The sequence below is a fragment of the Sturnira hondurensis genome, unplaced genomic scaffold (assembly GCF_014824575.4).
Source record: "Sturnira hondurensis isolate 20B ecotype Veracruz unplaced genomic scaffold, ASM1482457v3 Scaffold0001221, whole genome shotgun sequence".
NCBI lineage: Eukaryota > Metazoa > Chordata > Mammalia > Chiroptera > Phyllostomidae > Sturnira > Sturnira hondurensis.
Genome location: NW_028073852.1, coordinates 971035 through 996980, shown reverse-complemented (window position 1 = coordinate 996980; position 25946 = coordinate 971035). Strand labels below are relative to the sequence as shown.

General features: G+C 61.1%; 1 protein-coding gene across 1 annotated transcript; it reads right to left on the bottom strand.

Moving 5' to 3' along the window:
* Window positions 1-11913: 11913 nt before the first annotated feature.
* ACTG1 (actin gamma 1) lies at window positions 11914-14665 on the bottom strand. Its single transcript, XM_037068976.1, has 5 exons — window positions 14559-14665; window positions 13804-14172; window positions 13088-13526; window positions 12827-13008; window positions 11914-12737 (listed from the first exon to the last, which is right to left on the bottom strand). Exons 2-5 carry the CDS (start codon window positions 14164-14166, stop codon window positions 12594-12596), a joined length of 1128 nt encoding a protein of 375 aa, XP_036924871.1. The 5' UTR covers window positions 14167-14172; window positions 14559-14665; the 3' UTR covers window positions 11914-12593.
* Between the last annotated feature and the right edge of the window lie 11281 nt (window positions 14666-25946).

Below are 25946 nucleotides of genomic sequence, written 5' to 3'. Positions count from 1 at the left end.
CCACGGAGGGTGGGCAGGGACCCCAGATCCTCTCAGGCTCCCGAGCCTCTGCCCCAGCTCCTGGGCTGCTGAAACTCGGGTTCAGCTCCGCCCGGCACTTGATAGAGCTGCACCAGAGACCACACACAGGGGTGCAGGTGAGGCCTGCCCCCAGCTCCTCCCGGTCTCCTTCCCAGCGCAGTTTGCATCTGATGTTCCTGAGACACCAGCTGGCCTGGCTGCCCGTGGGTGCCAGGTTGGGGGCGGCTCCACTCACCACCTCAGTGGAGGGGCCCTTGGGCAGCATACGGTGGGTGGGAGGCCGCCAGCGCAGCCCTAGAAACGCTTATTAACGAGCCAATAAATCACAGCTCCGTCCCCTCCCTCCACTCCTCGTCACTGCCTGACATTTTTTGTACTGCTGCATTTAATTCCTCTTTAAAACTGGGCAAGACTGCATGTTTGATCTCCACAGGGGCCGTGCAGAGCAGAGAGCTGATGGCGTCCCCGCCTCTGGCTGGCTGATGTGATGAGGCCCCTGCGCTGGAGGCTCTGTCCCGCCCAGAGGCGCCCCAGTTTGGCTCTGGGCCACTCTCCCTGGGATGACATCACAGTTGGTGCTTCCTCGGCAGCCGGCTCATTGGCCCGTAGCCGGGGACACCCGGCTGTCCGGGAGGCCCTGTCAGGTGGCAGGCCCTGGCCCCGGGCCTCTCTCATCCACGCCTCCCCAGGGAGAGGAGGTCTGGCCCTGGTAGGGCTGGGCTGAGGCTGACGAGGCTGCAGGGACAGTTTGAATGACGCCTTGCCCGCATTGCCTGCACAGGCAAGACCTTCGAGCTTCACACAAAGGGACGTAACTGCAGTAAAGAGCGTTCTCAGCGAAAAGGATGAGAAAGTATCCGCGAGGGTGCTGTTCTACCGGGGACAGGCTGAGTCCCTGGAGCCTGCGGGGCCCTGGAGAAAGGATTCTGGGAGAATCCCAGCAGAATAGCCACTTCCTACTTTCCAGGTGTGACCCTCACCTGCTGCAGAGGGACCCGAGGCATCTTCATAACAAACAGGCAGCTGGGAGACACACACCCCTACGGTGGGTGCCTCCGGGATGGCCCCAACACCACGCACTGGTCCTGTGACTGGGGGCCCCTCCCACAGTGTACCAGGGTGGTGTGGCCGCTGGAATAGGGCGGAAGCAAAAGCACTTCTGAGATTAGGTGGCGAGACACCGTGGCCCTCACCTCTCGTCCCATGGAGGAACCGAAGCTTCCCACCAGCAGCCGCGTGAGCCCGGTCCGGTGGGCCGGTGAAGCGCACAGCCACCTGGGAGCCCCTGAGCCAGGACCACCCAGGCAGTGACGCACCACCCGAGGGAAGATGCAGCCAGGCACGTGCAGGAGCCGGTTATGAAAACAGAAGGAGGAAGAGGAGGGTGCCCTGTGAAAAGCACAGCTGGTGAAGCCTGGATCAGGGTCAGAGCACTGGGTGGAGGCTCGAGGCCCTCTCCCCCCAATCCCCTACTCCCCCCCCACCCCACCCCACGCCAGGCCCAGCAAGCAAGGCCCCATCCCCAGGCACCGAGGGTCAGCTCTCTTGGTCAGCGGTCCGCGTCCATTGCATATGGTGTTCCTTGTGCCCCAAGTTTCCGTGCCCCGGAAGGCATTGTGGCCCCCACCTCACAGAAGAGAAGTGAGGCCCAAGGGGCAAGCGACCTGACAGAGATGGCCCACCGACAGCACAGCCTGTGTTTGTCTCGGCCGAGTCTGAGGACGGGCTCCTTCTGTTTTGTTTTTAATTTTGTGTATTGTTTCGAGAGAGAGAGAAACATCAACTCCTTGTTGCACTCACTCACACATCGTTGCTGGACTCCTGTGTGTGCCCCGACTGGGGGTCGAACCCACAGCCTTGATGCATTGGGATGAAGCTCCGAGCAACGGAGCTACTCCGCCAGGGCTGACGGGCAGTTTTTTTCTGCCTTCCCCCACCCCGCCGATGGACTGTTTCTTGACCGCAAGAAATTAGTAGGCCTTCCCAATTTAAACTGAGTGGGCGGAAAGCTTCGGAAGAGGCTCCACTTTTATTTTATTAGTTATTTGTTTGTGTTTTAATCCATAGTCTGTTCCTTTTTATTGCTACGATTGCCTTTTGTTGCTCTGTAGTCGAAGAGTTTTGGGAGCATCTCCACATTCAAACAGAAATGTCCCGGTGAGGATCGGAAAAAGCCTTCCAACGCGGACGCTGTGGCTGAAGCTCAGCGCTGGTTGGCCGAGGACGGGCTCCCATGACAAACCCGCAGACATGGGAAGAGAGGACGCACCCCTGGGTGACAGGTGACAGGCGACGGAGGAACTGGAGCCGACTCTGTGGCCCTCCAGTGAGAGCTCATGAACTGGGCGTGAGTGCCACCGCAGGATGAGACACAACCTCGGAGGAGGCCCCCTTGGCGTGCAGTCCCGTGCTGCCACATGAGGGGGACACGTCCTGAGACATGCGTGGTCGCGGGATTTCACCGTGCACACTTACACACAGCCGCCACACGCCTAGGCTCTGAGACACCACCTGGGCTGAAGCGTGGGGAGTCCGCTGAGGGGCGCAGGGACCAGGAAAAGCACAGCCAACGAATTTTCGCCTTGTGCACTTCTGGAGAGAAGGACGTCCCCTCTTCCCCGGGCAGGGAGGGGACACCCTGACACAGGGAGGTCCCCTCACAGTTGTCACCTCTGCAGCAAAGGGTAACTTGTACGTGGTTCTCAGAGTTTCTCTTGTGTCTGTTTCTTAAAAATGACCAGCCTATAGTCACCCTTAGGCCAACGGGATGCATTTGGGGTGACAAATTCCATCCCCCGCAGCTCCTGGGCTACAAACCTGGGTCGCCTGGGACTGTGCTGGATACCGTGGAACGTGAACTATTTCTTACTATTGCGCCTATGGACACATGATGGCCAGGACAACATTACCATGGCTCCGGTGGGGCCAGGTGATATTTTAGGGACACACCGTCATGTACATGTGGTCCCTCATTGACTGAAACACAGTTTTGTGGCACATGACTGTATTCACAGGGAAAGGTGTCACTGACATGTGGATTATAGAAAATCAGGTCCCTCGTATATCTCTTTTTTAAAGATTTTATTTGTTTATTTTCAGAGAGAGGGGAAGGGAAGGAGAAAGAGAGGGAGGGAAACACCAATGTGTGGTTGCTTCTCGCGCACCCCCTACTGGGGACCTGGCCTGGAACCCAGGCCCGTGCCCTCACTGGGAATCGAACCAGCGACCCTTTGGTTCCCAGGCGGGTGCTCAACCCACTGAGCCGCACCAGCTGGGGCCATTGTATATCGTTTATGTGTAAAAACATGTCAATATGTTTACTGCAAAGGAGAGAAGGGACTCTGCCTCTGGCCGTCCTGGGATTGCCCACACGCATTTGCCTGTCCGTGGTAAACACCTGGAAAACGGGGAAGGAGAGGCAGGCTGCGACTGTGTTTGCACATCGGGCAGCAGGCCGCCCGGGACCTTGATCCCCGCGGCGGCTCGGCAGATGTGAGCCCTCTGGTTTCCTTGCTTTCTGGCGGGAGGCCCGCTCGGATGGAGGCATGGAGTGCAGAGGTCTCCGGAATTGAGATGCAGAGACCGGAGCCTGGAGAGGCTGAAACAGCTGCAGTTTGCGAGGCGGAGCGCCTGAGGGGGGGTGGGGTGGTGGCAGACACAGAGGATAAGTCCGGAAGGGCGCTCGGAGGCCCCCTCAGGGCTTCTGGTGCGTTTTTTTTTTTTAAGGGATGGAGAGTATAAAGGTACTGTTTTTTTTAATATTTTATTTATTTATCTTTAGAAGGGAAGAGAAGGAGAAAGGGAGAGAAATATCAATGTATGGTTGCTTCTCATGCGCCCCCGCTGGGAACTGGCCTGCAACGCAGGCGTGTGCCCTGACTGGGAATCGAACCATCTGCTTCGCAGGCCTGCGCTCAGTCCACTGAGCTACACCAGCCAGGGCCTTTCTGGTGCGCTTTAAACTGCGCGAGAATGCAAGGAAACCCTGGGAGGCTTGGCGAGGCGTGAGCCCTGCAGAGCTGCCGATTCCCGGAGCTGGCCCGGGTCCGAGGCACACCGCACGCCTGGCTCCCATCGGGCGGCCCAGCTAAGCTCTCGGAGTGTCTCGGGAGGTTCCACAGGTGTGACCTGAGTGGCAGGGCTCTGCTGTCCCAGGACCAAAGGCCAGTCTAGACATGTTTCAACAGAGCTTTAAAGTCACAGCAAAGAGGTCAAACTGCTCTGCAATAAGTGGACTTTCTGCCAAAGCGATTTCAATACACCTCCCAGACAAGGTACCAGTCCTGGCCGGGCCGCTCAGTGGGTCAAGCACCGGCCTGCGGACCGGAGGGTTGCTGGTTCACTCACAGAGAGAAAAAGGTACAAACAGGAGCCTTTCCAGCGATCGGTGGGACAACAGCCATCCATCTGACTAATGTACGTATTCTGGGATCCCGGGAGGACAGGAGAGGATGACAAAAGATGTTTTTGAAGAAGTGATAGCTGAAATATTTCTAAATTTGTTGAAAACTATAAACCCACATAGTTGGGTTTGTAAACTATAAATCCGGATATCGGACAAATCCCAAGGACGATAAAACCATATCATGACATATCTGAACTAAAGTGTAAAAATGGGGAACTTTTTAAAAGAAAGATGTTATTTATTTATTTTAGATTTTATTTACTTATCTTTGGAGGGGAAAGGAAGGAGAGAGGGAGAGAAATATCAATATGTGGTCGCCTCTCGTGAGTCCCCTGCTGAGAACTGGCCTGCAACCCAGGCATGTGCCCTGACTGGGAATCAAACCGTGATCCTTTGGTTCACAGGCCTGGCTCAACCCACTGAGCTACACCAGCCAGGGCGGATGTTATATATTTATTTTTTAGACAGAAGGGAAGGAAGGGAGAAACAGAGGGAGAGAAACATCAATTGGTTCCCTCTCATGCACTGGCACTGGGACGGACGAAGCCCCCAGGCGCATGCCCCCGGGAGGACTCAGCCGGTGACTTTGGTCTCCGGGGACGGCGCCCCACCCACTGAGCCCCCCCGCCAGGTGAGAATGGGGAACTTTCCATGCACATGTGTGTGCCCCGCATGCAGGTATTAAAAACCTGATTTTCTCCTGTTAAAAAAAGTTTGAAAACGAGTGGTAAAGAGAAAAGCTGCCCTGGCTGGTGTAGCTCAGTGGATTGAGTTCGGGCCTGCGAACCAGACAATCGCGGTTCGACTCCCAGTCAGGGCACATGCCTGGGTTGCAGGTCAGTTCCTAGTAGGGGATGCATAAGAGGCTACCATACATTGATATTTCTCTCCCTCTCTCCTTCCCTTTCTCACTAAAGAAAAATAAATAAAATCTTTAAAAAGAGAGAGAGAACAGCTCACCTGTAGGCAGAGAAAAAAGACACGTTTTGTTTGGGGAAATGGGAGTAAGAATGACCACTGACTTGAGAAGCGGCACAGACCAGAAGGAAATGGAATCGATTGCTAAAAGAATAAAAAGTACCTGTCAGCTTCATTGCTCATCCAGCCCCAATGGGTGTGGCGCGGCTGGTTGGGTGTCTTTCCCTCAAAGTAGGGGGTTGCTGGTTCGATCCCCGATCGGGGCCCCTGCCAGGGTCTGGGTCCCGTGTGAGAGGCAACCAGTTGATGTTTCTCTCTCCCATTGATGTTTCTCTCCTTCTCTTTCTCTCTCCTTTCCCTTCTCTCTAAAGATAAATAATATTTTTTAAAATGTTTTACCCAGAAAAAAATTGCTCTTCAAATGTGAAGGCAAAAGCAAACTTCTCCCACGAAGATGCCATAATTTACGGCCAGCAGACACGCACTACAAGAATGTTAAAGGAAGTCTACAAACGGAAGGAAATCGACACCACCTGGAAATAAAGAGTGTAAGAAACGGGATGTGTGGGTCAGGTTTTAACATGCAGAAGTTCTCTGGCAAAACTAGCACGAAGGTAAGAGAAACGGAAGAGAGGCGAAGTGTTGTGAGTCTCCTGCCTTGTGTGTGGGCCGGTGACGTGCTCTTGGAAGGCGCACACTGTGATCTGCGCAAAGGGAGGCTGGGAGCCCCCAAGGGAGAGTGAGAATGGGAACGAGACACGGAGGGGGCCTGTGAGAGAGGTTTGCCAAAGAAGCCTGCAGCGGAAATAAAATAGAACGCTGCTCAGTGACAAGATGATAAAACCTACTCTCGGCCGTATTGATAACCGCATTCAATGGAAATGGTCTAAATACTCGAATTGAAAGTCAGAGATCGACCCACTGGTTGAAAATGTCACCCAAACAACGGACGTTTGCAGGAAACGCACTTGAAATGCGAGTGGGCGAGGAAGCTTGAGGAGTGGGGGTGTGTTGGGCCGTGCGGACACCGACACCGGACCGAGAAGCGTCATGCCAGAGTCAGACCCGGTGGACACAGGGACAGGGACGACCCCCGGGGTGAGGGCAGCCTTTGGCAAAGCTCCGAATACGCGAAGCAAAACCTCGCAGAATGTCCACCAGAAGAAATTTCCATCATCTTCTCTCAGAAATTGAGGTAATAAAGAAAAAATTAGTAAGGGCAGGGAAGACTCGAACACTCAACACCATCGAAACTTGACCATGATTGAGATGGCTCAATGGATCGAGTGCCAGCCTGTGAACCAAAGGGTGACGGGTTCAGTTCCCAGTCAGGGCACACGCCTGGATTGCAGGCTGGGTCCCCAGTAGGGGGCACATGAGAGGCAACCAATCTGTGTTTCTCTCCCTTTCTTTCTCCCTCCCTTCTCCTCTCTCTGAAAATAAATAAATAAAATCTTTAAAAAAGAGAGAGAGAAAGATCCAAAATCATTTATCTATGCTTCCATCTTAAGACCTAGAAAAAAGACAATTAAAACCCAAAATAAAAGGACAAAAGTAATAGCAAAAATCAATATGATACAGAAAGAGAATAAGCAGAGAAAATAGGTAGAGAAAAATCAATAAAACCAAAAGCTAGATTTTTCTAAAAAATATTTATTTTTATAGAGAAAGAGAAAAGGAGGGAGAAAGAGGGAGAGAAACATGGATAGGAGAGGTACACTGATCAGCTGCCTCCCACACGCCCCCTCCTGGGAACCAGGCTCACAACCCAGGCAGGCGCCCTGACTGGGAATCGAACCAGTGACCTTTGGCTTGCAGGCTGGGGCTCAATCCACTGAGCCACACCACCCAGGACCAAAAGCTGGCTTTTTAATTAAACTTCAATAACTTTGATAGAACTGCAGTGATGATGGGCCGGATGGTGTTCCCCTCCAATTCACGTTCTGAAGCCCTCGCCCCAGCGCCTCAGAACGCCACTGTGTTTGGAGACAGGGCCTTCGAACGGGGGATGAAGTTAAAATGGGGGCACAGGGGTGACCCTGAGGCCGTGTGACTAGGGTCCTTATGAGAAGAGACCAGGACACAGACACGCAGAGGCATGACCACCTGGGACGCAAGGAGAGGACGGCCGTCCGCACGCCCAGGACACAGGCCTCAGCGGGAGGGGCCCTGCCGGCTCCTTGACCTCTGGCCTCCGGATCGTGAGAAAACGGACTCTTCTCGTGAGACCGCCCGGTCGGTGGCACTTCCGTATGGCGGCCACAGACAGCTAATGCGACTGGCTGGGAGCAGCGAGAAAATCCCCAGATCGCCCACGGCCGGAGGGACAGAGCGGTGTCCCTGCAGACCCTGCAAAGACAGGAAGAGAGTGGACGGCTTTGCGCCGGTCATCCAGGTGAACAGACACATTTCTTGAACGACACAAATGACCGTAACGGATAGGAAAAGACTGCCTGCGTATACATGCATGTATGCACACACACTTACACAGGTATGTACATGCGCACACACACCTTCTCCAGGTGGTGGACTCTGTCACACATGGAAGGTGAGATAATAGCCACCACGTGGCGAACTCTCAAAAATAGAGGGGCGAACACCCCTCGGCTCGTATGGGCAAGCCCTGACGTCGCTCGTGGGCAGAGACTCCACAGGACAGGACGCCTCCACGAAGGGGCTACCCCTCGGAGACACGGCGCGTAACAGTGAGCATCTGGCAGGGCCCACCCGCAACCCACGGAAGAACAGCGCGTCGGGACGGGCTCCTGGAGAGCCCGAGGCGGGTTTGATCTGCAAACTCCAGTCGGCGGGACTCGCCAGGATGCAAGGACGGACTGAAAAACACACACGACGCCCTCGGTGATGCCGAAAACTCACGCGACAGAACGCGCACCCACTCACGACCAACAAAATAAAATAAAGGACAGCAAAATAAAAACGCGAGGAAGCTGCCCGAACCCATCAGGAGTCCGCGGAAACCCTGCAGCTGACCACGGACAAGGACGAGGCCCAAGCGCCCAGGACGTCAGGAGCGGGACATCTGCTTTCGTCGCGCAGCTGGTCCCGCTGGCTGGACAGAAACAACAACCGAAGTGAAGACCGTTCACCACTCACGGGATGTGAGGGCGAATATGGAACACCTGCTTCCAGAAACTGCGCCCTGCAGACACCTGGAAACCATCTCAGCCAGGTGAGTAAGGTCACATCACCATGACTCGTGTGGAGAGCAGGACCTTGGTGTGACCACTGACAAGGCGCCTGGCCTCCGCGGTCTCCCTGCCCCACGCCCACGAGACCAGACCGGCACTGAGAGAAGCGGCACACGGGTCCCAGCGCGGGGACGTCGGCACCAGCCCCGCCCAGCACTCAGCCCCGTCCTGGTTGCCCGGCACCAGCACCTTCAGAGAGGCAGCCAGCGTCCCCAGCAGCCCGTGGAGTCCCGCCCCGACTCGTCAGGGGAGATTCTGCCCAGAAGAGGAACAATAGGCTGTAAAACTGAAGAAGTAAAGTGTGGACATTAGTTTAAAAAATGTATCAGGACGGGCTCATGAATTGTAACAAGTGCCCCATCCTGTGTGACGGAGACCCTGATGCAGGGGGTGGGGACTGGTAGGGCCTCTGTGCTGTCTTTGCAACCTTTCTGGAAATCTGAGACTGTTCTAAAATCAGATTTAAAAGAGAAGGAAGGAAGGCCGGAAGTCAGGGAGGGAGGGAGGAAAAAGGAAGAAAAATATAAAAAGGCACGTTAACTCAGGAGAGCATGTCGCATTCGACACGTCGTGGTCTTCTCTTTGGAAGCAAACTCTTACCATGTGCCCGCAGACTTGACCAGTGCGGAGCCTGGTCGTCCCTCCTCCGTATTTGCCTGCCTTTGTGTGCTTTTTGTTTTTTAAGGTTATTTATTTATTTTTAGACAGAGGGGGAGGGAGAAGGAGAGAGAGAAACATCCTGTGGTGGCCTCTCAAGCGCCCCCTACTGGGGCCCTGGCCTGTAACCAGGCGCGTGCGCTGACTGGGAGTGGAACTGGCGACCCTTTGGTTCACGGGCCTCCTGAGCCACGCCAGCCAGGGCTGTTCTTCCTTTTGAAGAGAATGTTTGGGCTCTTCAGGGTCCCTTGGAATTCCGTGAGTTTCAGGACAGGTTCTCCCGTCTCCGCAAAGCAGTCAAGGGTTTGTGGGAACCGCTCTGCAGCCGTGCCTTAGCGGCCGTGGGCCCTGTCTCCGCTTACCGGTCCCACTGGGTTGCTCAGCGATGTTTCATAGTTCGTGTGGTAAACCTTTTACTTCCTGGGTTAATTGCGAAGTCTTTTTTTCTTTTTTGGTGCTGTTGTGAAGAAGAATAAATCTTGTTACGTGTATTTTGCCATGATTTTTAAATGTACTTATTTATTTATTCATTTTTAGAGAGGGGGGAAGGGAGGGCAAAAGAGTGGGAGAGAAACGTCAGTGTGTGACTGCCCCTCATGGGCCCCCCACTGGGGACCTGGCCTGCAACCCAGGCCTGTGCCTTGACTGGGAATTGAACCGGCGACCCTTCGGTTCGCAGGTTGACACTCAATCCACTGAGCCACGCCAGCCAGGGGGGGAGCCACGCCACGCCTTGCCATGACTTTAAATGATCTTGCAGGCCAGGGAGGGAGACAGGTGACGCAGGCCACAGGCACTGAAGTGGAGGGACTGGGCTTGCAGGGAGGCGGGGCTCCCCCCAGTTCCCAGGGGGACTCTGGCAGGTGCCACAGGCTGCATCGAACAGGAGAGGCTGCGACCTGCTGCCTCCCCAGTGACCCCAGCATCTGGGACTCAAGCAAGAAGGAGCTCTTCCTTGGTCACACCGAACATCCACCCAGTCGGCTCAGATGGCACCTCCAAGGCCCCCAGGAGGACGGAGCAGCCTCTCCTCTGAGCAGGTTGTCCCTGAGCAGCAGGAAAGAACAGGGCCACCCTCACTGGTCCCTAAAGCCCTGCACACCGCCTCAGGAATCCACATCCCGCGGCCAAACCCAGGGCGCACCTCGTTGAGGGTCCCAGCAGGAGCTGAAAGGGAGGGGAAGCTTCCCAGGAAAGGGCTCGGGAAACCAGGCTTGCAGGGCAGCACAGCTGTGGGGACCCTGGGGGCTCGGGGTACAGCAGGTGACCCCTGCAGCTGTGGCTCACATGCTGTCTGGGGGCCTCCAACCAGGCAGGAGAGGGTCCTGGAAGCCACCCTCCCTGTGACTAGACACCAGCCCCTCCAGGGGAAACCCTTGATCTCCCTCCCTGGTTTGTCTTCTGCTAAAACACTGGCTGCTCGGGAGGAGAGCGCCGCCCAATGTGCCCCTCCTGCCTGAGGATGGGGACTACTGGGTGGGGGGCGCTGCTGGCTGTCCCCCGGGCATGAGCAGGTGTCCTTCACTCAGTCCCACCATCAGGACAGCTGGTGGCCCTAGGGGAGGGGAGCCTTTCAGAGGTGCACTGAGACCCCAGTATTCAAGGCACTTCTCTGCGGAGGCGTGGCATCTAGAGGCTTCCATAGAGTGAGAAGCATTTACAACCCTTTGAGGTTGGCCTTTGAGGTTTCCACTTCTGTATGCTATTTGCTTTCCTGTCACTCAGCCACTTTCCTGTTTGATGTCCCATCTTTTGCCTGGTCAGGGACCTGTCCTTGCTTCCCAGGCTGCCCCCAAGTCCGGCCCAGGTGTGGGCAGCACTGAGCCGCACCTCGCTTTGGCTCGAGGAAGCCATTTCGAGGTCACAGTGGCTCAGGTCAGTCGTCTCTGCTCAAGCCCCCTCTGCCAGAGCCGTTTCTATGCACTCGGGGTGAAGGACTGGGACAGGTGGGGTGTCGTCCTGCAGCCACGGGTCCTCACGGAGCTCCTGGAACAGTGCCCAGTCCTTTCCAGGGGGCAGCGATTGGGCCGGACACCTGCTTCCTGTCCCCATGTGCCACATGAAAGGCCTGGCCCTTCTGAGAACTAGAAGCCTAGCTACACATGGGAGTGAGCTGAGCTTGACCCCAGCTGTGCGGGCAGCGGCAGGGGCCTCACCTAATTTAAACACCCGTGGAGAACACCCATCTACCCACAGCCTGGCAGGGAAGAATGGGACAGGACCCCTCATTGGGCAGCCACCAGCCCCCTCCCACCCTGGCAACACTGCCACTCAGTCCAGTCCTCTCCTGCTCACACCACCAGGGACTCACAACTGTAAGGCTGCTAGGGGCACAACTGCAGGGTCCCTGCGAGGTGACCGGAAAGGGCAGAGGCCTGAAAGGGGGGGCCCCCACACCTCCCTGTCACACGCTCCCAGGCTCCTGGCTCCCCCTCCTCCCCCCATCCAGATACAGGTTGCCCCAAGTCCCAGTGAAGTCTCAGCCCTCACCAGGCACAGGTCGTCTGTGCACACGGACCAGGTGTGAAGGACCAGACAAGGTCCAGCTGTGGAGGGCAGAGGTCAGCCAGTCCCTGGGTCACAAGGCAACGCCCTGAAGCCCAGGCCCAGGCCCAGGATCATATTCTTGGCTTGAGAACCCGAACCAAGTGGGAGCTGCGCCCCCCCATGGCCCCCCTTCCCCCAACACAGCAGCAGCCAGACTTTACTGTAGCACTTTATTTTCCTCACAATGACGTGTTGCTGGGGCCTAATGTCCGCACGTGACAGTAGAAAACCAAAATTTGTCATCTCTTTAAGAACTGAGAACTACGTACAAAAACCTTCCATAAATTAAAAGAATGAATAAATTTACAGGTGGAAATGCAAACTGTTTTCCAACTCAAGGCAAGTAACAAGCCAGGTGTGCTGGCAGGAAACAGCTAAGAAAGGAAAAGGGTGCCGAGGCCTGGACCCGCCCCACCCCGTCCGACCGGCAGGACAGGACAGCGGGTCAGGACTCGTGCCGGCCTCTGGGGAAACCGAGGGCTAACACCCTGCACGCACCAGGACGCACGCTTCTCGCCAAGTCCCTGGATTTCTCTCCCAGAATCATGTCCCCCCCTTAAGCCCCCAGTGACCAACCGCAGGTCCAGAGGCCGAAATCAAAGATGGGTGCAGGGTGTTAGGTGTGTACCAAGGGCACAGGTAACTTGAATACAAGGTCAGAATCAGCAACCAGGTCTACACTCCAGTGCTGAGCTCAGATACAAGCTTCAAGAACGGTTTCTTTTCGGAGGCGTATTCCAGTTTCACGAGGCCAGCATGAGGTGTGTACATTTGCCAGGGCCAACTCGGACTTGATCAACGCACGCAGCAGGCGCTGCGCTCTGCCCGCGGTCCGTTTAGAAGCATTTGCGGTGGACGATGGAGGGGCCCGACTCGTCGTACTCCTGCTTGCTGATCCACATCTGCTGGAAGGTGGACAGCGAGGCCAGGATGGAGCCGCCGATCCACACCGAGTACTTGCGCTCCGGCGGGGCGATGATCTGCGGAGGAGGAGAGTCCAGCTTTAGCCCAGGCCAGCACCTCCCCCGTGGGGCCCCTCCGCCCACACCCACAACCACCCTCCGCTCACCTTGATCTTCATCGTGCTGGGGGCCAGGGCCGTGATCTCCTTCTGCATCCTGTCGGCGATGCCGGGGTACATGGTCGTCCCCCCGGACAGCACCGTGTTGGCGTACAGGTCCTTGCGGATGTCCACGTCACACTTCATGATGGAGTTGAACGTGGTCTCGTGGATGCCACAGGACTCCATGCCTAGCAGACAAAGCTCAGCCTCAACTCGGGCCTCCCCCCCACCCCAAGGGCAAGGCCTCAAGGCCACCCCGACACCTACCGAGGAAAGAGGGCTGGAAGAGTGCCTCTGGACACCGGAACCGCTCGTTGCCGATGGTGATCACCTGCCCGTCGGGCAGCTCGTAGCTCTTCTCCAGGGAGGAGGAGGACGCCGCGGTGGCCATCTCCTGCTCGAAGTCCAGGGCGACGTAGCACAGCTTCTCCTTGATGTCGCGCACAATCTCCCGCTCCGCGGTGGTGGTGAAGCTGTAGCCGCGCTCCGTGAGGATCTTCATGAGGTAGTCGGTCAGGTCCCGGCCAGCCAGGTCCAGACGCAGGATGGCGTGGGGCAGGGCGTAGCCCTCGTAGATGGGCACCGTGTGGGTGACCCCGTCCCCAGAGTCCATGACAATGCCGGTGGTGCGACCAGAGGCGTACAGGGATAGCACGGCCTGGATGGCCACGTACATGGCGGGCGTGTTGAAGGTCTCGAACATGATCTGGACCAGAGACAACGGGCTGTTAGTGGGGGCGAGACCCGGACCCCCCCACGCTCACACGCCGCATGCTAGCATGCCACCAGAGTGACGTGTGAGGACAGAAAGCAACGCAGGCACACACACAACGAGAAACCTTGAGACTTCAGGGAAGGAATGCCAGGAGAGGAACAGAGCCCTGAAAATATCGAAAGAAATACTTGAATTTCAGAAAATAAAGCTGAACAGAAAATGATTCGTGAAACGGCAGGCAGGGCGGCAGCAGCTGGGCTGCACCTACCTGAGTCATCTTCTCACGGTTGGCCTTGGGGTTCAGGGGGGCCTCCGTCAGCAGCACGGGGTGCTCCTCGGGGGCCACGCGCAGCTCGTTGTAGAAGGTGTGGTGCCAGATCTTCTCCATGTCGTCCCAGTTGGTGACGATGCCGTGCTCGATGGGGTATTTCAGGGTCAGGATGCCGCGCTTGCTCTGGGCCTCATCGCCCACGTAGCTGTCCTTCTGCCCCATGCCCACCATGACGCCCTGGTGCCTGGGGCGCCCGACGATGGAGGGGAACACGGCCCGGGGGGCGTCATCCCCAGCAAAGCCAGCTTTGCACATGCCGGAGCCATTGTCGATGACGAGCGCGGCGATCTCCTCTTCCATGGCGATCTGCGCGAAAGGAGGCCGACTCAGGCGAGGCGCGCCCGGGAGCCCGGTCCGGCTTCACCGAGACCGTTCCCCCAGGAAGGCCCCGCCGGCCCCCGGCCCCAGCCCGCCGCCAGCAGCAGCAACCGCCTGGAACCGCGCCGGCCAGTCCCACGACGCCCCCCACGGCCCTCCGCGGCGTCGCACCGGGGACTCTCCGCACTGCGGCCGGGCCCCGCCCCGCTTCCCCTCCCCCCTTCGGCGGCCAGGGCGCCGGCCCAGCGCCCGTCCACCCGGCCACCCTTTGTTCACGGAGACGTCGTGCTGGGACTCCCGGCCCCGGAGGGGCCCTGCGGGGAGGAGTGCGAAGCCTCGGAGGGGGACTGGGGCTCGCAGGCCGAGCTACTTACCTGAGAAAGCGGCGGTGGCGGGGCGCGGAGAGACGGAGAGCGGACGTGCGGAACAACGGGGACGGCGACCCGGCTGCAGGGAGTGAGACCGACTGCGGCCTCCCCCGCCGCTATTTAAGCGGAGCGGGGCGCGCGCGCGGGGCGGCGGCGCGCGCGGCCCCAGAACATGTCCATATATGGCGATCTTTCCGAACGCCGGGCGCCCATTGGCCCGCCCGGCTGGGGCACGTGGGGGCCCCGCGCTCGGCTCCGCCCCGCGCCCGCACCGCCCTCAACGGCCCCGCCCGCGCCGGCCAGGCTTTGGAGACCCCGCGCCCGACGCCCCGCGCGAGTTGGTGCGCGGGTGGGGCAAGCAGGAGTCCCCCGGGTTTGCGAGAGGGTCGCGGGGAGGACCCCGGCGCGGCCGATCGGCCGGCCCCGCCCCGGGACTGCCGCGCATTGTGGGGGAGGGCCTGGCTGCACCCCGAAACCGCCTGGCCGGTGGCTGGGCCGCGCCCCAAGTCGGGGTGTGTCGCCGCGGCTCGGACTCACTGCGGGGCTTTGCACCCTCCGAGGCTCCGCAGGGAACTCGGCTGCGAAGGCCGTTTTTGGAGCCGATGCCGGGCGAGGGGAAGGGTGGGTAGGGGCTCCCGCAGGCCGTCCTTTATGCACTCTGGGCCCGCGGCCTGGGGCACCCCGGGGATCTGTGACTTCGCACCCCGTCCCACTGGGCACCTACGACCGCTCAGGCCCCAGCGCCAGAGGAGGGGGTGTCCTTCTTTGGGTCCCTGGCAGGGCACGGTGCAGAGGCCCGGTGCTGCCCACACGTGACGCATCCCGCTCTTCAAACCGCAGTCCCGATTGTCCCCAAGCGCGGCTCCACTCCGGATTTGGGGCCACCCCACCCCGCCATCCGCTAGGGAGAGAATGGGTCTTTCATTTAAATGACCTGGGGGCATTGTAGGGAAGCAGTCAGAGAAGGGAAACTGCTTTCCCGAACGGCTCACTCCCCGCTAGCCTTGAGGGGCATCCGTTTTCTCTATTCGCGATACTGGGGGAGGGCCGGGCCTGGGGTGGGTTTGCTGCGCCTCTGCCCTGGGCCCAGGCGCCCGAGACCGTGGGTTCTCCTTGGTCTAGGGCGCGCTCTTTCCCCGGGAGCCTGTTCTGGGAGGCCAGTCGTAGGCCGGGCGGCACCTGCTGGCGCCAGTGCTCTGGTTATGCCCAGAGGGGAAGAAGCGTACTGCTTTTACTTGGAGTTCGCTCGAACTTTGGGAACCGCTCCGCATAGCAACCAGGGAGGCGGAGGGAAGAGCGCTTGCCGAGAGGGGTGGCAGTGGCGCCAGGCAGAGGGAGGCCGGGGACTCGGCCATTGTCCCAGACACTCAGCTTGAGTGGGGCAGGTGACTGAGGTTGGGGGGCGGGGTGGTTGGGGCCAGGCACTCTGAGAACCCTGCACAGTCAGCTGGTGACCACGTTTGGGGATGAGGACGCTGGATCCGGAACTGAAGCAGCTGCCCCGCTCACCTGCGGGGCTGCAGTCCCCAGACGCCAAGGCCTTGCCCTTGGCCGCCTGTGCCACTGGGCCTAGTAGGTCAGCAACTCCCAGACCGTCCCGGGTGCAGGCAAGGCTGTCAGGTGCCTGCCCCACCCAAGGGGCACCGTGGGGCTGGGCTCCAGAAAGCCCACCCTGAGTCGTTCCCATGGTGGGGGCATCAATGTTGCAAGGTGACTGATTCCACTTTGGGAGTCCCAAGATGTCACTCACAGAATGGGGGGGGGGGGCGGGGTAGAAAGTATCTAAGATCTCGCTGTGTCTGCCCACCTCGTGCTCCTGGCAGGACCCCTTGACTCCGGGGGTGCCTGCCACCCCACCCATAACCTTCACCATCCTTTGGTGTAAGCAGGGAGGAGTGGGCCGCTTCTGGGGACCTCTGTCCCCTCCCCCACGTCACTAAGTTTCCCACCTTGCACTCAGGACGCCGAGTGCAAGGCCAAAGAGTCGCGGGGAAAGTGAAGCGAGGCCGAGATTCCCGGGGCTCCCCGTCAGTAAGGCGCCAGCCCCCACCCGCAGGGCTAGGGGGCGGGGGCAGCTACTACCCCTAACCGGGCTGTGTCACTCGCGGCGGGGAAGTCAAGGTGCGGCCGCAGGTGTGCGGGCGGAGCGCGTCTGCGAGCGGCGCGGCCATATTTGGCGATTTCGGCGCCGCCCGGGAAACCGGGTCCAGGGCAGCCCTGTCCCCGCCCGCCGCCGGCCCTGAGTCACCGGCGGGGCGGGGGACGGAAGTAACGGACGGCGGGCGCCGGGCGCGCTCCTCGCCTTATTTAGTCAAGGAGTCCGCGGATTGGCCATCGGAACAAAGGGGCGGTGGCGGGGCGGCCCCGGGGACTCCGAGGGGCGGGGGAGGGAGGGGGCGGCTGCCGCTCCCCACCCCCACGCCCGGCCCTCCACGCTTGCCTGGGACCCCGCCGCCCCGCTGCCAGGCAGACCCGCGAAGGGCGGGGCGGGGGGGACGAGGTGTGGGTGCCTGTACCCCCCCCCCGAGGTCTGGTGGCCGGTGAAGTGGGGAGTGCGGAGTTGGATGTCCGGCGGGCGAGGACAGGGGCGACCGCCACCAGGGAAGAACCACCCGAAGCCCGGAGTAGAGGGACGCGGTGGGGCCAGGCCCCGGGTGGAGCAAACCCGTTCTGCGCCCAGATTTTTCAGTTTTGCAACGGGGCAGTGCGAGGCCTCGCCCAAGGTCACCGCAGGGCTGTGCTCTGGGAAGTGCAGGGCCGCCCCCACTCCGACATCGGGGGGTCCCTGGGGAGGGGCCCCTGTGGATGGGCAGCCGGGCCGGTGATGAAGGGCCCGCGGGGGAGAGAGCACCAGCGGTCGCCCTCCTGCCCGCCCGCCCAAGCCGGTGTGTCCACCCGTCTCCTGACGGACACTTAGGGCTGGAGAAGTAGGTGATTTTTTTTCTAGCTCAGTGCTGCCTTCCGTGGATTTATTGCGATCCTGGTGGGTCTGATTTCATCTTCCGTCCACTTGATAGCTGAGAAAACTGCAGAGTAGGGCGGGGCTCCCCTTGCAAGGAAGGGTGGCCGAGCAGAGACCACCCCAGGCCTGCTAACCCCGCAGCCCCAACTGGGGGTCCTTCCCACCTCTTCCTCCCTCTGACACCCACGCTGCCTGTCACCTCCCTGCTCTAGCCTCCAGGGTTGCTCCCCAAGATCTAGGTCACCTCCACACCTCACAGCACAGCCCAGAGCCCACCTCCACCCACCCGCACCCCCCACACCCCTCTGCCTCCCTCGCACCTCCAGCCAGCTCCCAGCCAGCCGGCCCCTCCCTGGGCAGGCAGCAGGGTAGGGGCCGAGGTGCTGAGGCCTCCCACCCCTGGCCTTTGCCCCTGCCGGTCCACCTGCCAGGAATGCCTTGTCTTCCTGCCTGGGGTGGGTCCTGGGACAGAAAACAGGAAGAACAGGTCAAGTCTGGAGTGGAATTAGCGCCACTTAGCGAGGTCAGTCACAGGGTGACGACTGCCCCAGCCTGTAGGATACCCAGATGGGGATGGAAGGGGGGGTGCCTGCAGGGGCGCCTGCCACCTTTGGCAATGTCCGCAGCTGGAAATAGAAAAGGACATTTCGGTCTTCTGTAACTCTCAGATCGCCTCATCGTAAAGACTTTATTTTAAAAAGGCCAAGGAAACCCTGAGGGCTGGGGCTCCGTTGTTTGGGCATTGTCCAGAAAAGCTAAAGTTCGCCTGTTCAAATCCTGGTTGGGGCACTTATGAGAAGCAACTGATTGGTGTTTCTCACGTCGCTGTTTTTCTCCTTCTCTTTAAAAGTAAATAAATAAAATCTTTTTTAAAATCCAAGGAAAACCAAACTCCCCCTGCTCTCAACTCCCTGTCCTATTCCCTGACCCGTGGACTGATCAAATGTCACAAGACCCACTCCAGGGCGCTGGGTGGGCTCCCATGGGGGTGAGGCAGCCCCTGGACTGGCCTTGTCTCTGGAATAGAGCAATCCCCAGGGCTGCTCTGGTGACAAGGACAGCTTCCTGCCAGTGTGGCTTCCCTGTCTCAGCTTCAGGTCGAAGGGCAAGGTCAGGGGCACATGCTCCTGTTCCTGGTCTGGTGCCCTGTGGATACTTCTCCAGCATGGCTCAGACTGGGGCACAGGAGGTCCCGCTGCCCAGTTCCCGCCCAGGTCTGGGTCCAGCCCTGTAGCCTTCAGAGGGTCAGCCGTTCGGTCACTACAGGGAGGGAGCCGGCTCTGTGTGTTCGTCACTGCCGGGAGTCACCCTGTGGGGCCTCATGTGCTGTCCACTTCTCACTGCTTGAGGACACAACCGTGCCACTTCACAATGGGGAAACTGAGGCTCACAGTGTGTCCCCCACATGAAGTTAGAGGGTCAGGTGCAGAAAGACACCCAGATCAAGGGTTCCTGAGCTGCTGCCTGCTGCTCTGGCAAAGGAGGGCTCCAGGCCTTGCAGAGACGAGCGCACTGGTGTCTGGCTACATTCCCCGCCTCCCAGCTGGGGTGGCCCCTGGAAGAGCACTGGGCTGGGAGTCGGGACCTGCCTCAGCTCTGCTAGGGGTGTGGGACCTATCAGACTGTGAGGCTGGCGGCCCGCCTGCCCTGGGTGACAGGTCTGAGGCCAGGTGGCCACTGGGTGACCCAGCACACCTTCCCTCCCGGGCCTCAACCCTGAGGTTCGCCAGGCCTCAGGCCTTGCTGTCCCCAGGTGTCCCATCTTTGGTGATGACTCAGAAGCACTCAGCGCCTCTGTGCTTCAGAGCTGGGCAGTGGGGCCTTGCTCTGCCTCGAGGGCACTCCCCAGGGCCCCCTGCCTGGAGGTGGACTGCCTCCTCCCACCCCCTGCCCGTGGTTCTTACTGGCAGGGAGCCAAAGCCAGGATCCAGGGCGCCCAGCAGGCCACAGCACCCCTGGCACACCCCTGACCCGTGTGGTGTACGCTGCCCCACCTGCCTCCTGCTTTCCCACAGCTGATGTTGCAAACCAGGTCACTGCTCCTTCTGCCACTCGCTGCCTTGCTTGGGACCTGACCCTGCCTTTCGGCTAGTGTACCTGCGACCCCCTGCCCGCCAACCCTGGCCAGTGCCCTGCTGTCCCCTTGGCCTCCTCCGTGAGGGACTCGGACCCTCCTCTGGCCTCAAGGAGGAGGTCTCCCCACCTCCCACCTGCATGCCATCTGTCCCCCACCTCCTCCCCAGAGGGTTAAGTTTGCCGGCGTAAAGGCGAAGCCAGGAGCCTGGAACAGCGCCTGGCACCCACCCCGGCGGGCAGCCAGGACAGAGGCAGAAGGAGCAGGAAGGGAGGAGCCACACTGAGGGGCTGGGCAGGGGGAGCCCCGCAAGCGCCCACCCCAACCCTGGCTCAGTGCGGAGAGAGGGCTGTAGGGCTGGGAGGAAGGGAGCCTGTCTGCCCCCAGGGCCCTGCTCCCACCCAGCTGTAGGTTCCCAGGGCACAGGGAACAGGCGAGTCTTTCAGGCAAAACTGAGAAGGTGCACAAAGGACCTGCCACAGTGGGATATAGGCAGGAGGCCGCTTCTCTGAGCTCTCTGTCCTCCCTGCCACTGTCCTCAGGGTGGACACAGTGGAGGGAGGTGGGGTCCTGACCAACCATCCTGGCCATAGCCGCCCCTCCTTCCCTGGCACTGGCTTCCGGGGGGAAGGGGCCAGGCGCAGCAGGAGAGGGGGCGGCCTCAGCAGGCAGAGAGGTACACCCCCCGTGGAGCTGGTGTGATCCCGCGGGGTACGTGGGACCCCCCTGGGCACTCTCTTCTAGGCCCAGCCCAGAGCCGCGCGTCTTCGTTTGTCCGGGGGCGGAGCCCGGATCGCACGTCTTGTGTCGCCCCACCCACGCTCCGCCCGGCCTGGCCCCGCCCCCGAGAACCTGGTCCCTCAACCGGCTTTCCCCGCGCCCGACTTCGCTGGTGTATGCAGGAGAAATAGGGCCCTGAGAGGCTGGATGGGCCCAGGCGGGAAAACCAGCGGGCGAGTCCCAAAGCTGCGCAAACTGGGGCCGGAGGCCTGAGATGCCCTGCCTGCCCTGTGCCGATCCTTGAGAGGGCTCTGCCTCTCCGCGGCCATTCTGCGCCCCCACTATCAGCTGCCTTCCGACCTGGTGCCAGAGCCCCCTCCCCTCCCGCACAAACCCCGCATCTTCTCTGCCCCAGCGGGGTGCGGCCAGGGCGGGCACCCAGGGCCCTGGAGACCCTGGAGGCGGGTGCAGTGTCTGCGGTCAGCTCGCCCCTCTCCGGGCCAGCACCAGGGACGCTGCCCCGAGAAGCGAGGCACTTAGAGGCCCGAGCCAGGAGGGGGCGCCCAGCTCCCGGGCAGTCCCGTGTCATTCCCAGGTGGGCCGCCAGGTGGGAACCGCTGTCACGGCTGGGCCCTGGGGCGGGGCGGAGGTGAGGAGTCTCTAGGCGCCTACCTGCCCCGCCCCGCCCGGCCCTGCCCGAGTATGGGGAGGTGCCCTGGGCCGCGGGTGGAGTCACCGCGCCCAAGGGTGACGCAGAGCAGCTTGGGAGTGTCCGGTGACCTCAGCCAGTGCTGACGCAGGGAGAGAAGGTGGCTTATGGGTCAGCCCGCACACAGGGCAACAGCACAGGCCAGGGCCAGCTCACCGGATGTACACATGGCACCCACACAGGGACCCCAAAGCTAGCGCCGCGCAGGGACCTGGCAGGTGTGTCTGCTGAACACAGCAGCACCCAGCAGAGACGCAGTTCAGGGAGAAGGAACAGGAGGCTCAGAGAGGTTGGCGCAGGTTCTGGGTCTCACAGCAGGAAGGGCAGAGCCAGAGTCGGAGGGGCGGGCCTCTGAGGCACCCCCACCCACGCCTGTGCGCACACCCCGCTGTCTGTGGGAGGCCGCAGTACCACGAGGGGGTGGGTGCTGGCAGGGGGCAGCCTCAGGGGTCCCGCAGGACCACACGGGGCAGTGGAGAGCCCTGGGGGGAGTAGGGGAGGAGCAGAGGGCCCTGAAGGCGGAGCTGTGGGGCGTGGAGAGGGCCCGGTGGGGTCAGGTCACTGCTTCGGGAGACAGAAGACGCCCCTGGGGCAGGCAGCCAGGCAGCCCGGCCACTTTCCTGGGTGACTGGTGCGCCGGCCTCCCAGTGTCTCTGATTGGAGGCGCGGATCTCCCAGCGTCGGGGGGGGGGGGGAGCTGATCTGTCCCCGCCCATCTGACCTCTTCTGGGGCTTCCCCACACCAGACCCCTCATTCCTGTCTTGGCCCCTTCGAGGCGCCGGCTGCTCGGATGCTTCAGTTCTTGGGAGTTTTCTTGTATGATTTCTTTCACGTTTTTCTCTGTTCTTTTTTGGGGGGAATCTCTATTAATTGAGTGTCACATCTACTAGATGAACCCATGAATATTTTTATTTTTTCCTTCTATTTGTTTTTTTTTAAATAACTTTCTGGGATTCTTTTTTACTTCCTCCACCCTGTGGTGGAGTATTTATTCCACTCTAGCACTTAACCTTTTGTTTTGGGATCATTTCACTTACTAACTAGGTGCCGCTTTACTGCACTTGCCATCTGGTTCTTGGGGCACCTGGGTTCCTGACAGGTGTTGACCCATCTTGGCCCCCACCCTGCATGCCTGGAGACCCAGGTGGGCAGGGAGCAGCTCTGTCTTCCTGAAGCGGGTCTGTGCTCGGGCTGCGCCGGGCGGGCCACTCTAAGTATTTGGGCTGCTCCTCTCGCGTCCTAGGGTCACACCCAGGTCCTGGGGTTTGGGTATGGAATGCCCACCCGAGTCCACGGGGCACCTCGGGGGCTCGGATGCCCTCGGTCTGTCCCTGGGGTCCTTCGGGACGTCCCTCAGGCCCCCAATCTCTCCCTCCCCTGTAAGGTGCCTCCCTGCCCTCCCCTGCCAGACTGAGCTTCCCTCCATGAGATTTTACAAGAAACAAAGGCCAGAAGACGCCCCAGCTTGGTGCCCTGACAGCCCCACGCAGGCTTCCCCAGTTCAGCCAGCGGCTCTGTGCCTGGCAGGCAGGAGAGGGTCCATGAATTCTGAGGGCCACCCTACCAAGCCCAGGGAAGGGGTGGTAGGGGGGTTCTGGGGGTGGGTGGTTTCATATGGAGCAGGTGGGAAGTGCAGGCTGGGCACCCCAGGGTCCATGTGCATGGCACAGCCTGGGCACAGGGCCCCTCCCCACCCTACTGTTCCAACACTGCCCCCCCAGCCCTCCAAGGGGAGTTGTCACCCTAAACCACCCGCGGGCCTCAGTAAACCAACCCTCCTGGGCCAGAGAGAGGGAAGCAGGGCCCCACCCGCCGTGTAAGGGGAGCTGTGGGCCGCAGAGAGCTCGGCCATGAAAAAGTCATGAGGCGGCCGAGCCGAGCCTGTGTTCGGGAGCGACGTGGGAGGCTGGGCCCTGTGCCTGGCCACGTGAGACCCCAGGGCCGGCGCTGGGCTGAGCACCCAGGAGATCCGGGCCTGGGCTGTGCCTGCCTGCACCCAGGCTGGCAGGGTGGCCTGGCCTCCTAGAACAGGGGCCCAGCAGGGGTGGGTCAGCGTGGCCTGCCGGTGGAGGGGCAGAGAGCCAGGGCGGGAAGGGAGCCCAATGCCAGAAGAGTAGCGGGTGGCCAGGCCTGGGGCCGAGGGGCTCTGGAAAGCAGGATGGGCATTGGGACCCCCTCCAGGGGCAGTAACTCAGGAGCCTGGCTGCCTGAGGGCAGGTGCAGCCAGTGATGCCCAGAGCAGGGGCCAGAGTCTGGGGTGGGTCTAGGAAGGTGGGACCGTGGAGGTCCCTTGGCAGTGGGGCTGCCCAGCCTCCACCCTGGGCTATTTCCCAGTTTCCAGGGCTCCCCGCCAGCCAAGGCAGGAGCCACCCCGTCCCCAGCCGGCACACACACTAGGCCCGTGCCAGCTCACGCCACCAGCAGCAATGTTGCCCAGCACCCAGCCTGGTACGCGCGCTGGTCGCCATGGCAGCAGGCTGCGAGCTGGCAGGAGCCCAGGCTGGCACTGGCATCCAGGGCCAGTGGTCTAGACAGGCTGAGGCGGGGGTCCTTTCCCTGCAGCCTTTGTCCTGGGGGGGCTTGGCTGGGGATAGGGAGAGGGGGTGCTCCAAGGGGCCCAGCCCGCCCAGCCCCTGGGAAAGGAGTCCTGTCCTGAGAACTCTGGGTTGGACACCAGAGGCCAGGGACCCTGGAATCAGTCCTCCCTGCTCCTGGCTGTGTTGGACACCCCTAATGGGGCTGGGGACTCCCACAGCTGAGGGGTCCCCTGCCTCCCAGGCCCACTGTGGCCACGAGTGTCCTTTTGGCTGTGTCCAACCACAGATGATCCCTCCCCAAGGAAGGGGCTGGGTGCTGCTCACCCTCATGGCCTCTTGGTGGCCCTCAGGACAAGGCAGCCCTAGCAGAAAACCCATTTCAGCTGGCGCATCAGGTGGCCTGACCTCTGCTTCGGCAGACGCAGATGGCAGCCTGGGGCAGTGGGCACCCACTGGGGGCGTGTCCTGTCCCGGGAGGGTGCAGTGTCGGGGTCGGGGGTCAGCAGGGGCAGGCTGGGCAGACGTGGTGGTGGGCACGTCTGTGTGGACCCCCTCATCGACCTGCTGGGCAGCCGGGGGTGGGCCAGTGGCAGGTCCAGGGCTGAGCCCCCCAGGCAGTAACTGACCCAGCCCATCCTCCTCGGTGTGTGGTTCCTCACACATACACACATGCACATACGCAGCAGAGCTCAGCCCAGCACACGAGAATCCCCACATGGAATCTTCACGGGACTTCTGAAGTACCTACTATGTGCCAGAGCTGTGGGGGGTCCCAGAAAGGCGGGGGCCTGGGTCCTGAGGGAGAGGCAGGGTCAGGAGGGAGGACTCTGTACATGGCCTTCCTCCAAGGGGACGGCCGGGGAGGCCCACCTCTCAGAGTCCCCTGGGGCCTGACAGCCACCCCAGGCAGGCACCACACCCCGACCTGGGACTGTGGGGCCCCCAGACTGAGAGGCCACGGCCACACTGGCTCTGCTGCCAGGAGGCTGCCTGGAGCCAGGCCCAATTAGTGCCTGGCGGCCGGGCTTCCCCTGCTGGGCACGTGGTGCCCTGAGCACCCAGCCAGCGCCAGTCAGCACTGACACGGCCCTCCCGCCGGTCCCAGCCCTGCCCCCAGGCCGCCGGACTGCGGGTTCGGGCTGTAGGCGAGGGGGACTGTGGGCACAGCTGCCCTCCCGCCCAGACAGGCGGAGGTCTGGACAGGACTGGGGCTTGTCACCCTGCTGAGCTCACTGTGCAGGGGTGGCTGGCTGCACCCACCTGGCCCTGGGGCGCACCCTCCAGGGGCCGGGGCTGGAGGCTCAGGCCTGGGGATGTTTCTCTGCATCCAGGCTGGGTCCTGGTCCTCTCCATGTCTGCCCGCGCCAGGCAGGCTGGGTGGCCGCCCAGGGCTCCTGACCCTGTGTCCAACCCCAGCCGTGGACCTTTGTGCCAGCTGCCACCTGCCACCTGGGGCTCCCACGCTCCATCCAAGCCCATTTCCATCTGCTGGAACCCCACAGCCGGGAGCCTGTCGTGGCCTCGAGATGGCTGCAGGGCTGTGCCTGGGCCCTCCAGGGCCCCGGAGGGCGGAGCAGGCCTCTGGGCGCAGTGGCTGGAAGTGCCCTGTGGTCCCAGGTCCTAGTCCCTAGGGAGCTCTGAGGGTCACACGCTGTGACGAGGAAGAGGACACCATGCTGGCCCGGGCCCACGTTGGGTAGCTCTGGTTTCACTACTTGGCTCCCGGCCCCTGAGGCAGGTGCAGGAGACAGACAGGCCGGGCCAAGCTGGGCAGGCCAGCGCAGGTCCCCCAAGACAGCTCCTGGGGCTCAGCAGGGTGGGGGGCAGGGGAGGCCCAGCAGCTGGGACTGGGAGGTGCCGGGGTCAGGGGTGGCCAGCTTCTGGCCTCTCCTACCTGGTCTCATCGCCACATAGCCCCCTGGACAGGCCAGTTTCTCTGTCGATGTGGGCAGCCATTCAGGGGGCCCAGGGGAGGCCGGCTTGACCACGGCTCCTCCACAGAGGAGGGCAGGCAAGAGGTCCGCTTGGACCTGGGCCTGTGGCCTGCTGCCCCCAGGATGACCCCATCGTCTGCTTCACACTCACGCTCCTGTGTCCCCTTCCGCCCATCCGTGCTGCCCATGGCAAGTGTCATTGTCTCTGTCACAAGGGTGCCATCTCGGCTACAAGAAGGGCCCTCCCCCAGGGCCAGCACAGCCAGGCCACCCAGCTGGCTCCCTCTTTGCACTGCCCGCCGGGGCTCAGGTCTGATGCCAAAGGTTCAGGGACCAGGCACCCAGCCCACTCACTGGCCCCAACACCCCTGCCTGCCACTCGCCCAGCCCCAGCCACGCTTCAGGGGGGCATCAGGCCCAGGGCCCTGGGGTGGCCTCGGGGGGCCGCGGGACGCAG